General features: G+C 43.8%; 1 protein-coding gene across 1 annotated transcript; it reads left to right on the top strand.

Moving 5' to 3' along the window:
* Positions 1-1,450: 1,450 nt before the first annotated feature.
* On the top strand, positions 1,451-12,922 carry LOC113171752 (protein FAM49B-like). The gene is made up of 12 exons (XM_026374371.2): positions 1,451-1,607; positions 1,790-1,871; positions 7,209-7,282; positions 7,562-7,683; positions 7,866-7,971; positions 8,196-8,332; positions 8,417-8,494; positions 9,491-9,607; positions 9,842-9,921; positions 10,008-10,134; positions 10,264-10,334; positions 11,094-12,922. Exons 3-12 carry the CDS (start codon positions 7,210-7,212, stop codon positions 11,161-11,163), a joined length of 981 nt encoding a protein of 326 aa, XP_026230156.1. The 5' UTR covers positions 1,451-1,607; positions 1,790-1,871; position 7,209; the 3' UTR covers positions 11,164-12,922.
* The last annotated feature ends 57 nt before the right edge of the window (positions 12,923-12,979 follow it).

Below are 12,979 nucleotides of genomic sequence, written 5' to 3'. Positions count from 1 at the left end.
GCGTGGGGCAGCATGGGAAATGTAGTTCACGAGCGAGCCTGCGTTTGTTATGGGCGATGACCGAGTAAAATCATGGATTTGTCAGTAAAATAACTCTAACTCGACACTACAGACATCGTTCAGGCTTTTACGTGTTTTAGACATCATTCCGCACACCTTCCTACTTCCTTATGTCCTTATTTCCTTCCTGTTTCCTACCTTTACCTTTACAGGTGTTGTAGTTCCTGTGCAGCAGGGGGCAGCAGAGCACTGCTGAGCACCGGGAACACCTGTTGTCTAAAACCAGTGAAGTTTGGTGCAGTAGCTGCTGTCATGTGGCCAAATAAACAATTAATAAGAAGAATTCGAACATCTGACTGGTTTAACGTTGCTCTTACATTTAACAACGTGCTGCTGACGCTGCTTTTTGCACCTCACACAGTTTCTCACTTGATTTGATCATGTTCACAGTTCTGCAGTTTCTAGATCTACTGTAAATAGTATTCAGCTTGTTTTTTACTTCTCTTATCACTGTGCATCTGGTTGATTTACTTCCTCTGCTCATGTGACTGCTTATAAACACACTTTAATTCTTCATTTCTGCAGATTGTAAATAAATATTATAAGAAAATGTTGGTGCTGCTGTTGAAACGCTGATGGACCCTGTGTCAGCTCTCAGGTCTCGTCTGTAGAACCATAATGTAAATTATTTACAGAGCAGCAGTCGAGTCTATTCTCAGACACAGCATCACCAGCTGGTTTGTAATTTAAAGGTCAAATCTAAAATACAGATGTTCAGCCTGGTCCAGAACCCGTGTTCCCTGAACCCACAGGAGTTTTCTGTAATAAAGACGAGTGAAGAACATCCTAAACAGAACCGAACTGTGTTATTGAACTGGTTTTATACAGAAGATCATTTGTGAACGATAACAGGGTTCATACTTTATTACTTTTTGAAATGGGATCATACGTTTGTCTAATGTTTGAGTTTTAACTTCAAGATTATGAAGTAAAAAATAAATCATTTAATCTGAGACCAGCAGAGAACAGGATCTTTAAGAACCAGGATCTAACATTTTAAAGTCATGTGTTTGGAACCAGAATTCATCCTTTATTATATTTAATGAATAAAACAAACAACTGTCAGGACGAAGTCTGAACCTGAACCAAGAACTGAACAGAACCAGAACCACAAATCAGTTGACTCATCAAACACTGGACCTGGTTCTGTAGGACTGATTATTAATCTGACCCATGTGAACTGGGGTGAGGGGACCTGTCCGGCTCCGGGCCCCGGGACCTGTCCGGACCCGGCTCCGGGCCCCGGGCCCCGGGACCTGTCCGGCTCCGGGCCCCGGGACCTGTCCGGGCCCCGGGCACCGGGACCTGTCCGGGCCCCGGGCCCCGCTCACGCTGCCCCCTCCCGGCTCGTCTATTGGCTCACAGCTCAGTTCCTCTTGAGGAAATCACTCCTTTTATAGTTAACGGAGCGCAGCGCGGCTGTTTTCCGGGTTCTCACTCACTCAGCATGTAGAGGAGGCGGACCGGGAGACACCTGGACCACCGAGGACACACCGGAGCCGGACGCGCGCCATCGACCCGCACGGATCGATCAGCTACTAGAGAAGGTGAGGAGGGACCGGGGGGCTGGGTTCTGGTCTGCGGAGGACTTGTGGATCGACGGGGGCGGAGGGCCGGGGGATCCGTTCTCTGGGTGGATCCTGGTCTCTGATCAGACATGTCAGGTCCTGCAGAGTCTCCAGGAAAACGCGGCTCCGGGCTTCAACTGTCCTTCTTATTGTGTCCCCAGACTGAAGTCCAGCAGGAGACGGGTTTCCTCAGGTCCGGATCCAGAGCAGCGACACATCTTCCTCATCAGGCGGTTTATGAAGGTACGTGACGAGCGGAACAAGCAGTAGTACAGCTGAGGTACTGCAGTAGTCCTACAGTAGTACTTCAAGTACTACTACTGTTGAAGTACTGAGCTGCAGGCCGAAGTTCCGAAGAATAGCACAGATAGTACTACAACATACTGCTACTTACTAGTACTTGTACTGCATTTCTAAAGCAGACTAACATGAAGTTTACTGAAGTCAAAGTAGAAGTACACAGTCCTCATATGAAGGACTGGGACATTAGAGGCTGGTGATAACAGCACAAGACGTTTTAATTGATTTTTAATGTTTAGAATCTAATAATTTAATTCAGAGTGACGTCACATGTAGCTGGGGGGGGGGGGGGGGGGGCGTCACAGGACGAACGATGACGTCTTATTAAGAAAAGTGACATGAACCTCTGAAATGAGAGGTCAAAGCGTAAAGTAGCAGAAAATGGAAATAGTGAAGTAGAAGAAGTGCTCCTAGATACTCCTGGTACTTCAGTAAAAGTACTGAGGTGCAGTAGTAAAAGTACTGTGGTGCAGTAGTAAAAGTACTGAGGTGCAGTAGTAAAAGTACTGAGGTGCAGTAGTAAAAGTACACGAGCTGGTGGTTTGACGACGTCGTTGAATGTTTGATGTGTGAAGTGTTTCCTGCAGGAAGCTGCTGCTGCTGCTGCTGCACGACTTCATTCTTTGACTTTATCTCATGTTCAGAACTGAATGAAGCTGCAACATCAGCACCAGCTCCGGCCCCCCCTCCAACGTAGTAAAACAAACACAGTACTCATGAGTAAATACTGTACTGGAGTATTTCCACAGCAGCAACATGAACATGAACTGTTCTCATGTTGACCAGAGAAAAACACTCTGAATAACTCAGATTGATGGGAAAGAACACGTGTAATCAGCCAAATGTACTTGAAGTATCTAAAATAGAAGTACTCATTGTACCTTATATAGTTTTATATTGTATTGGAAACACTGAAACCCATTGAACTCAAGACACAACAAACTACACTGTGTACTACGTGTACTAGATAATCTACAATGTTTAGTGTTTGAAAATTCTGATTCCAGTTTCTCCAGTGAGGATTTGTTGTTTTTCTGTTTTCTACCACAGTGAACAGAATACGGAGACTTTTAAAGACTTTTCTAGACTTTTCAAGACTTTTCAAGACATTTAAAGACATTTAAAGACTTTTAAAGACTTTTAAAGACATTTAAAGACTTTTAAAGACATTTAAAGACTTTTCAAGACTTTTCAAGACATTTAAAGACTTTTAAAGACATTTAAAGACATTTCAAGACTTTTCAAGACTTTTCAAGACATTTAAAGACATTTAAAGACTTTTAAAGACTTTTAAAGACTTTTAAAGACATTTAAAGACTTTTAAAGACATTTAAAGACATTTAAAGACTTTTAAAGACTTTTCAAGACTTTTCAAGACATTTAAAGACATTTAAAGACTTTTAAAGACTTTTAAAGACATTTAAAGACTTTTAAAGACATTTAAAGACATTTAAAGACTTTTAAAGACATTTAAAGACTTTTCAAGACTTTTAAAGACTTTTAAAGACATTTAAAGACTTTTCAAGACTTTTAAAGACATTTAAAGACATTTAAAGACTTTTAAAGACGTCACACTGGGCCACAGGAAGCTGCGTTATAACATTTTACAAATAATTATTGAGACAAAAACCATCAGAATAACCAGTAAAGAACATGATGATGAGTTCTGGCTCAGTCTGACACATGTTGTTAAACTACAACTGTCAAATATATGTAGTTCACAGGAAAAGTCCTGTTTGGTAAAAGTATAAACAGAAATATAAATTCAAAGTAAAAGTACTCACTTTACTATAATGGTCCATGTTCGTCATGGTTTGGATTCGCTTCTCGTTTCATGTGAGTTATGATGAAACTTCGAGGAGACGTTCTTTACTCCATCCACTTTCCCTGAACATCACCAAACCTCCACCAGCGAAGCAGCACCGCTGATTTCTGACCGAACCATCACGTTTGGTTTAGGGACTAGTTTAAGTCTTTTGAGGACTCCTTCACTTACTTTGCTGGGGTCTCGCTGTATTTGTCCCACGTTTGTCTTTTTATTATGTTTCCAAGCGTCTTTGAGGACTGAGCAGTGGTGAAGAGCTGGAATCATTAGTTGATCGAACAGCTATCGACAGAGGATCAGTTAAATCTTCGTTTGCTTCAACATGTTAGAGAATTAAAGATTTGACCTGCGGCTCATTCACTCGTTTTACTGACGTGAGCTTTAGGAGCTGGTGACGGTGTTTGTTAAATGTTTTCTGATGTGATTTAGATCAGATATTAAACATATTCTAGACGTAAACCACGAGGTCCTTAAAACAGCACTTACACTACATGTGAGTTATTAATGAAGGAGGAAAGAAAAGACTTTGTCATATTTTGTTCATATAATCACAGTTTGAAGCTGCAGCACATTGAAACAGTAGAAACAGCTTCTGTTGTCATCACTCCTTCATTGTTTGAAGACCTCAGCCCCTCTTCATGACGCTTCATATATTTGAGTGTCTGTCTACAAACCACAGTGTAGAACGTGCCTGAGGCCGGACGGCGCTCGTGTCTACTGAGCTCCTCACTGATGCTCCCTGTACCATCACTGATACTGGGTCAACAGAACAGTTTCCATCTTTTCCTCCGTGTGACTCAGAGAACTGGGCGGCGTTTCTGCGCAGAGTCGATGTTTGGCATCTTTGCAGGTTTCTGGATGCAGCAGCAGACTGTGTGCCTCTGCCCTTTGACCTTTTAATCACTGAGATTTCCCCAGAGTCCCTGAGACCTTTCACAATATGACTGCAGATGGTGAAACCCGGGTTCTTTGCAATCTTACATTGAGACATATTCTTTTTGAACAGTTCGGCACAATCCGTGACAGAGAGCGAGTGTTTCCAGAAGTGAATCACGATCTGCTGCTAATTAACCTGCTCATGTCGGAATCGTCCAGAGCAACGTTACTGGAACATTTTATAAACTAACATTTCACGTTTTCCTCTGTTGCAGCATCAAACTCTAAATTAACTGAAATATTTATTAAGTACTAATTAAGCTGATGAGTGAAAAGACTCAACATCTTTTCTTTCTGTGTTTATTGGGTAAAAAAATGATGAAGTGAATCAACTAAACACAGATTTTAAAAGTTCCACATTTGTTCATTATCATAATAAATGAACAAAAAACACAGTGAAACTTTGATTTATCTGATTTCAGTCACATAATCGATCTATTCACGTCTAGTTTGGACAAGAATCTCTTGTACAAACTGAATCTGTTCCATCTTTGTATCCTGAGTGATTGTCTGGAGGTTTGTTCATCTTTATTTTGAAGCCTTCGCTCTCATTATTCTTTATTTTTGTTACCTGGCAGCTTCACACTTGGTTAAATTGACTAAATAAGGAGTCAGTCCTTCTTATAGCAGAGCTACGTTCACCAGGTATCGGTTTAAATGAACCCACAGACATGAAAACGTGAACTCACTCCTGCAGAAAAACATCAAACATGGGTGAAGAAGGAGTTCCTGAGGAATGAACTCAGTGTTTCTGCTGCAAACATTTTACATTTGCAGTATTTTACATTGAAGACTTTGAGCTGTGTTGGGTTTTCAGCTGCTCAGCGCGCTGTTGTTGTTCTCAGAGTTTCTACCTGAGCTGAGCTGAGCTGAGCTGCTTTACTTCCTCCGTTTTAAATTTAGGCCAGACTTTCAGAGACTTCATCACTTCCTCTTTTCTCCATTTTTAACCAGAACACGCAGCTTCCAGTTCAGTTTGCAGCTCGTAGCGCCGTGCCAGGCTGCACAGAAAGACTCTCAGACAGGTTCTTAACGAGTGAACTGCAGCGTGACGACACTGCTGAAGCTGAGAGAACGAGAATGTGTTAAAGTTAAAGTTAAAGTTTATCTTCTGTCCTGTTTGATTCTTTTCAACATGCATCATCTGTGTTTGCACGTTATTCAGCAGGTTTTCTCCTTTCTTCTTATTTTCAACTTGTGAAGTTCCTCTGGTCGGTTTTTGGCTGCAGCTGTTGCTCAAGCCTCGAACTTTCTGTCACATGCTGTCTGGAAAGTTGGTCGTATTTTTATGCAAGATGCTAAGTCTCAGTAAGTAGTGTTGGTGGTTAACAGATATTAACAGAAGAGATATTTTTAAAACTACGTTGTGGTCCCTGAACTGTAGCCGAGCAGCTTCCTCACACTACTCACTACTTTCATGTCTCGACTCATTTTCAGATGTAAGTTACTGTGAAGTTATAAAAATGTGATTTCATGTTTAAATCTGCTCTCACTGAACCACAACTTCAGGTATTTTTACATGTCACTGATGAGGCGGTGACGTTAATGAGCAGCTTTACGCACACAGCCAGAATAAGGTGACTGATGAACCGGGCCAGAGTCCAAAACACTTCAATCCAAATCAGTAAAAGGAGGTTGATGTTGGACAGAGCGAGTCTGTCTGAGGGAAACTGGCAGCTCCCGTTCATCCAGAGGAGCTGGTGGAGCTGTGGGAGTCAGGGTGGGATAATTAGGATGGACGGCAGGTAAAGGACTGGACGAACAACTGGACGAACGACTGGACGAACGACTGGACGAACAACAAGCTGGAATAAAACTCCAGACGCCTGGAAGAGCAGAAACAGTTGAAGATGAGAATTTGTTGGACGTTAAAGCTACAGTTGGATTAGTACAGGCGGGGGGGGTGGCTGTGGCTCAATAGGTAGAGCAGTTGACTGCTAATCGCAGGATTGGTGGTTCGATTCCCGGCTGCCACGTCACATGCCAAAGTGTCCTTGGGCAAGACGCTGAAATCCCTAGTTGCCCCCGGTGAGTCAGGTCAGCTGCATAGCAGCTCTGCCATCGGTGTGTGAATGTGTGTGTGCTTGTGTGTGTGAATGGGTGAATGAGACGCAGTGTAAAGTGCTTTGAGTACCTGCTAGGTAGAAAAGCGCTATATAAGTGCAGAACATTTACCATTAGTACAGAGTTCTCACTGTAACTCACACAGACTACATTATAATAATAATGAATACTTACATTAACACGATATCTGTCATACACACAGCTTCATGTAGCTGTAAAGACGCTTCGATGCTTCTAATAAAGAAATTTATGAATCGAGAGTTTAGTTTGATTTCAAAGTGAAATGAGGCGACGTTGTTGTTATTTGATGATAAAACATTGAAGTACATGCTGTAAAATAAACTGATACATTTGTACTACTGTGTACTACTGCAGTACTTGAGTAAATGTACGTAGTTACTTTGCATTACTGACTGAAAACTAAATCCCAGTTCCCTCTGATCTCGTCTCCACAGCATGGGAAACCTGATCAAGGTGTTAACGAGGGACATCGACAACAATGGTGGAAACTTCTTCCTGGACTTTGAGAGTGAGACACACACACACACACACACACACACACACACACACACACACACACACGCCTACTGGAGTAATTTACGAACACATTTCAGATCAATCTGATAAATTTAGAGATACTTCCTTTTAATTTTTCACGTTGTGCAGTTTTAAATCTACCAGTGGAGCTTGATGTGTCCAAACATGCAGCGTGTGCCGATACCACCGGTCAGCAAACAGGAGTGTGTGTGTGACGTGTGTGTGTGACGTGTGTGTGTGACGTGTGTGTGTGACGTGTGTTTCCCTGCAGACGCTCAGCCCTCGCAGTCGGAGACGGAGGTGTGGGAGAAGGTGAACCAGGTGCTGACGGAGGCTCAGCTCATCCTGGAAGACCTGCAGTCGTACAGAGGAGCTGGAGAGGAGATCCGACAGGTAACAGAGGATCAGCTGTCAGTCAGCTGTCAGTCAGCTGGGAGAGAATCCGGTTCAGGAGGTTTGACAAGTGAAGAGGTTCAAGTTCTTTGTGTCTCTGAGCTGTTCAGTCAGTTTTCATTAACTTCAGGACCAGGATCGGTCCTAAACTGGGTCCATTAAGTTTTAACTTGTGTTCTCAGGCGATCCAGAGTCCTGGTGTGGAGAAGGTGCAGGAGAAGGCCTGGTCCGCTGTGGTTCCTCTGGTCGTTAAACTCAAAACCTTCTACGAGTTCACGCAGAAACTGGGTAAGAACCTGAACCTGAACCTGGACCTGAACCTGCTCGATTCAAACACCTGATCAGTCTCAGAACTTCCTGCTCGTCTCTGTCTCAGCTCATTACAAAACCTGTGCTGTAGCGCCCCCCAGAGGACAGACATCACCTTGTTAGATTAGAGACAAACTCACACTGATGTTCGACTACCTGCTCAGTGTCTCCCCCCTGTCTCCCCCCTGTCCCCCTCCCGTCAGAGTCCAGTCTGCTGTGTCTCCTCGACATCCTCACCAGCTCTGGTTCGACTCCCACTCAACATCTGGAGCAGAAACAGGCTCTGGCCCGTCAGTTCGCCCACATCCTGCACTTCACGCTGCGTTTCGACGAGCTCAAGGTCTGCTCCCCCCCACCTCCTCGTTCACCTGTCCTCCCCCCGTCGCTCCTCCTCCTCTTCACGTCTCTCCTGTCTCTGTTTCAGATGACCAACCCCGCCATCCAGAACGACTTCAGCTACTATCGCAGAACCATCAGCCGCATGAGGATCAACAACCTGGCTGTAAGTGCAGAACCAGAACCGTTCGGTTGGAGCAGCAGGTTTGACGGGGGGCGGAATCAGGACCAGAGTCTGGGTCCAGAGGGCGGGGGTCAGGGGGAGTCGATAGGGGCAGTTGAGGCAGTGTAGTGGTAACATCACCGCCTCGCTTGTGGGAGACTGGGGTTCAAATCCCAGCCGTGGTCTAACTCCAGTATGGGTCCTTAGACAAGACCTCCTCACGCTGCCCTGCCTACACATGTACCGACTTGTATAAAAGCATCTGCTAAATGTTGATGTGTGTGTGTGTTAGTGTGTGTGTGTTCCCTCTTAACAAACCTCCTCCTTAAATCCTGTTTGTTTGATTCCAAACGTCTCGTCTCTCGTCTTTCGTCTCTTTCTCAACTCGTTTCCCAACGTTCAGCCTCAGGTCTGAAGAGTTTATCAGGGTGGAACCAGCAGAGAGTTCTGCTGGTTTAGAGTTCTGCTGGGTCAGAACACCTCCTCCAAACAGGATTTATTCTGTACAGCAGAGGATCAGCATTCATTAGAACTGGGAATAAATAGACAAAACAAGTGTGTCCTAATCCACTGTTCTAACCACATAATCTAATCCAGCATTACTCATATGATCCTGGGTCTCGGTTACGTAAGGAGAACAGGGTCCAGGTTTTTAGGGTGGAGCGAGGCTCGTGTAGCTCAGTGCTGTCTGCTGGTTCCTCCACCCTCCTCCTCTTTGTAATTACTGTGGACATGTTCTCCCTGTGCAGTAGATCTACTTTAATGGCGTCTATGTCTCCGTCCCGTCCTCTGGTTACAGCTTCGTCCATTTCTTTCTTCCTGTTAAAGGATTTCAGAACTTTTTCCTCGTCTCATGCGACGGTTTAAGGACAACAGACACCGTTAAACGTCTTTATCAGTGGTTAAAATCGATTTGAGCCCTTTTATAGAACTGAACTGTCTTTATCACGATGTTTAACTTTTTCCTTCCTGATTGATTTCAATGGCAACTTTGCTCAGACTGACGCAGGAAATGAGGTCAACAACGAGCTGGCCAATCGGATGTCTCTGTTTTACGCCAGCGCCACGCCGATGCTGAAGACGCTAAGTGACGTTACGACAAAGTTTGTTTCAGACGTGAGTCCAAATACAGTTTGTTTTACTGTGTCCTGTTGACTTTTATTTACTTTGTTAACTTTCAGTTTCCAACTGTTAGTTGTGTTTTTATAAATCACCAGCAGAGGGCGTCCTCTGTGCATTTAATGAAAACACACCAGCAGCTTCTTGGCTCAACAAACCAGCTCCACGTCCTGTTATAATGGTAAAAGACTCATTTGATCCGTTTCTGTCTCTGTTTGCTTCGTTTTGTAGAATCCAGACGTCCCCATCGAAAACACGACGGACTGTCTGAGCACCATGGCCAGTGTGTGTAAAGTGATGCTGGATACACCGTGAGTCCTGACGTGTTCCTGAACGCATCACCATCACCACACTATCAGCTCAGGTCCTGACTCTGTGTGTGTCTGTGTGTGTGCAGGGAGTATCGCAGTCGTTTCACCAGCGAGGAGACGGTGCTGTTCTGCCTCCGTGTGATGGTCGGTGTCATCATCCTGTACGACCACGTTCACCCGGCCGGAGCCTTCGTTAAGACCTCCAACATAGACGTAGGTTGACGAGACCTTTCCTGTGTGTGCAGCTGCTCCTCAGGTTGCAGTGGGTTCCTGTGGGTGTGGGGATCTGAAGAACTCTGCTGCAGCACCAATAAAGGTGGTTTCACTTTTGGTCATTTACAGATGAAAGGTTGCATCCGAGTGCTGAAGGAGCAGCCGCCCAGCAGCGTGGAGGGATTACTCAACGCTCTCAGGTCCGTGAACCTCCTCACACTCTAACACTTCACAAACACTAATGAAGAATTTTACACAGTGAACTGAAAACTGTCAAACTGTCGGTTTTACACAGCAGAGAATCTGGCACAACTCAAAAAGAGAAAGTTAAATAACTAAAGTAAGAATTTTGTCCTACAAACAAGCTCCAGCTGGACGTCATCAGGGTCATCAGGGTCATCAGGGTCGTAGATCAAGTATTTAAAACACGGTGCTTCTGTCAGCACCGCTCAGACTGAACTAAACCACCTGTATTCAAAGATTCAGAGGAAATAGGATGTTACAAAACATGTTGATGTGTAAATACATGGGGCTGCAGCATTATCCAGTTTTCGTGTATACTGTGGTATTAACATTGAACTGAATGAACAACACACTGAAATGTGTTTCCTGTTTACTTTAATCAATAGTGAAACAGTGTTGATCAGAAAATGTGCTGTTGAAATCATTTCCCACAATCAGCAGAGCATCAGTCTCACTAACGAGCAGATGAATCTGAACACAGATCGAACAGCAACAGTAAAATCCGACCTTTACGTTAATGAATCATTTATCTAATGAGAGAATGTACTCCAGTCACTTTACCTTAGTATTTGTACTCTTACAGTGAAGTATTAGTACTTTTCTCCTTCACTGGAGCTAAAACTCGTCTCTTTTCACTAGTTTAAGTTTTTTTTTTCGAAGTCTCTTATCTTATGATCCACTAATCGACCACTAACCGGAGTCCTCCGCCCCCGCAGGTATACGACCAAACATCTGAACGATGAGACTACCTCCAAGCAGATCAAAACCATGCTGCAGCAAAATTAACTCAGTGCTTCTTCTGCAGAACTGAAACTGGAACGATACAGGGAGAAAAGTGTTGTGGTCCAAATTTCAAAAGAACTACTGAACAAATTTTAGCTAATATTTCGTTGTTTATCTCAGTTGTTGTTTTTTACTCTTTAAAATATGATTTTGTTGTTGGAAAAGAAAGAAAAAGAGAGAAACTAGTTTAGTTGTATGATCCAAGCAAAAGATGCTGAGCTGTTGTTCTGAAGCTGCGTTTACGTCGCATCAGATTTACCACAAATACAAAATACAAGTAAACGTGACACGTTTCCTGTGTGTGAGCGTTTCTGAGCTCAGTAGTTCTGATGCAGGTTCACAGTCCGGTTCCTAAACTGCAGATACAGTTTGTGTGATTAAAACCCTGAAGCTAAAACTCGTCCAGCTACGTCCACGATGATGTGAGGCTGAGACTCTGAGACGACTATTATACTGACATTTTGTTGACTGCTGTGAAAGACGTGAAGACGTGAAGACGTAAAGACGTGAAGACGTGAAGACGTGAAGACCTAGCCTTTGGATTGAAAATGACTGGTTATTTAAAATAAGTGGTAGCAGGAACATGAGAAGAGCCTCAAACGTCTCTTCTTGAAATGACTGAACGCCAAGACGCACAACTGGAACCTGTAGACGTGTCACTGGTTCTTTAGCTCGTCTGAACTTGTGATGTGACGTAAATGCAGCTCAGACATTTAGTGAGCAGCAGCATCGCTCTGCGACAGTCTGACAGATCACTTCAGACCATTTTCCACCACAGGAACATTTTCCAGAATTATTCCAAAGAAACCAGTTGGAAGAACCTCATTTTAATCCAAATCCTTGGCCTCAGTTCCTCCCTCAGAAAAAAGCCTCTGTGGCCGAGCTCGTACGTTTTCATTGAGCTGTTGGACGAGTGGACCGAGCACCAGTCAAACACAAACCATCAGAACTTTCCATGTGTTGCTCTTATGGAGCAGCTGTTCATGGCTTTAAATGTGGTAATGATACTCACAAATCATGAAGACAGGCTGACAATAGGACTTCCTGATGGATTTCCAAGCTGTCTGGGCCTATTTCAACAAGTGTTGCTGCAGTTTTCAGTGTCAGTGCTTTGGTCGTTCTCCATTATCGTTTCTTCACCTGCAGTCACATGTGAACTGAACTCAAATATAGTTCTGCACTGAAACGTTTGAGAACCTGCACAGAGGTTTGGTGGGTAGCCGTGGCCTCTACCAGGCTGACTGAAGAAGTTACTGTGGTGGAAAAAGGTGCTGAGTGGTCAGTTTGTTTTGGCAGAGCCAAACAGCTCATTCCTCCTCAGAAGATGAGCTTTAGTGTCACCAACATCTGGCAAAACCTCTGGATGCCTCTAGATCATAAACCAAACGTGGGCATTTCACATTGTTTTCTCATTTCATCGTGGAAAAAGAGACGAGCAGCCTGGAAGTCAGGAAATCCAAAGCAAAAAAACTGATGTATGAAAGTAATTTAAATATCTGTAATATTTTCTGTGATGAACTGGCTACTGAGAACAGGTAGGAAGTGACTGTGACGAGGAAGCTGTGGTACTGAAACGAGGGAAACCTCAGACTGATGTGGACTTGCCTTCAAACTGATATTATCAGTAGGACTGCTGTCTGGAATCCTATGAGCTTGTTATTGTGCCTTGTATGTTATCGCTGAAGTGTCAGGGACTGTACGGCATTACCCGTTTTTTAACGATGTCTGTGTTTGCCAAATAAAGGTTTTACATTTTTAAGAACATTCTGTGTCTGTGTCTGTGACTGGAGGAACCGAACGGGTCTGAAAAAGATTCATG

This window comes from Anabas testudineus, chromosome 17 (assembly GCF_900324465.2).
Source record: "Anabas testudineus chromosome 17, fAnaTes1.2, whole genome shotgun sequence".
Lineage (NCBI taxonomy): Eukaryota > Metazoa > Chordata > Actinopteri > Anabantiformes > Anabantidae > Anabas > Anabas testudineus.
The sequence above is the reverse complement of the archived record's forward strand: the minus strand, read 5'-3'. Positions and strand labels throughout refer to the sequence as shown.

Coding starts and splice junctions, on each gene's coding strand:
- LOC113171752 (XM_026374371.2), top strand. CDS start 7,210: ATGGGAAACCTGATCAAGGTGTTAACGAGGGACATCGACAACAATGGT. Junction 8,333..8,416: donor TGCGTTTCGACGAGCTCAAG/GTCTGCTCCCCC, acceptor TCTCTGTTTCAG/ATGACCAACCCCGCCATCCA. Junction 9,608..9,841: donor CGACAAAGTTTGTTTCAGAC/GTGAGTCCAAAT, acceptor TTCGTTTTGTAG/AATCCAGACGTCCCCATCGA.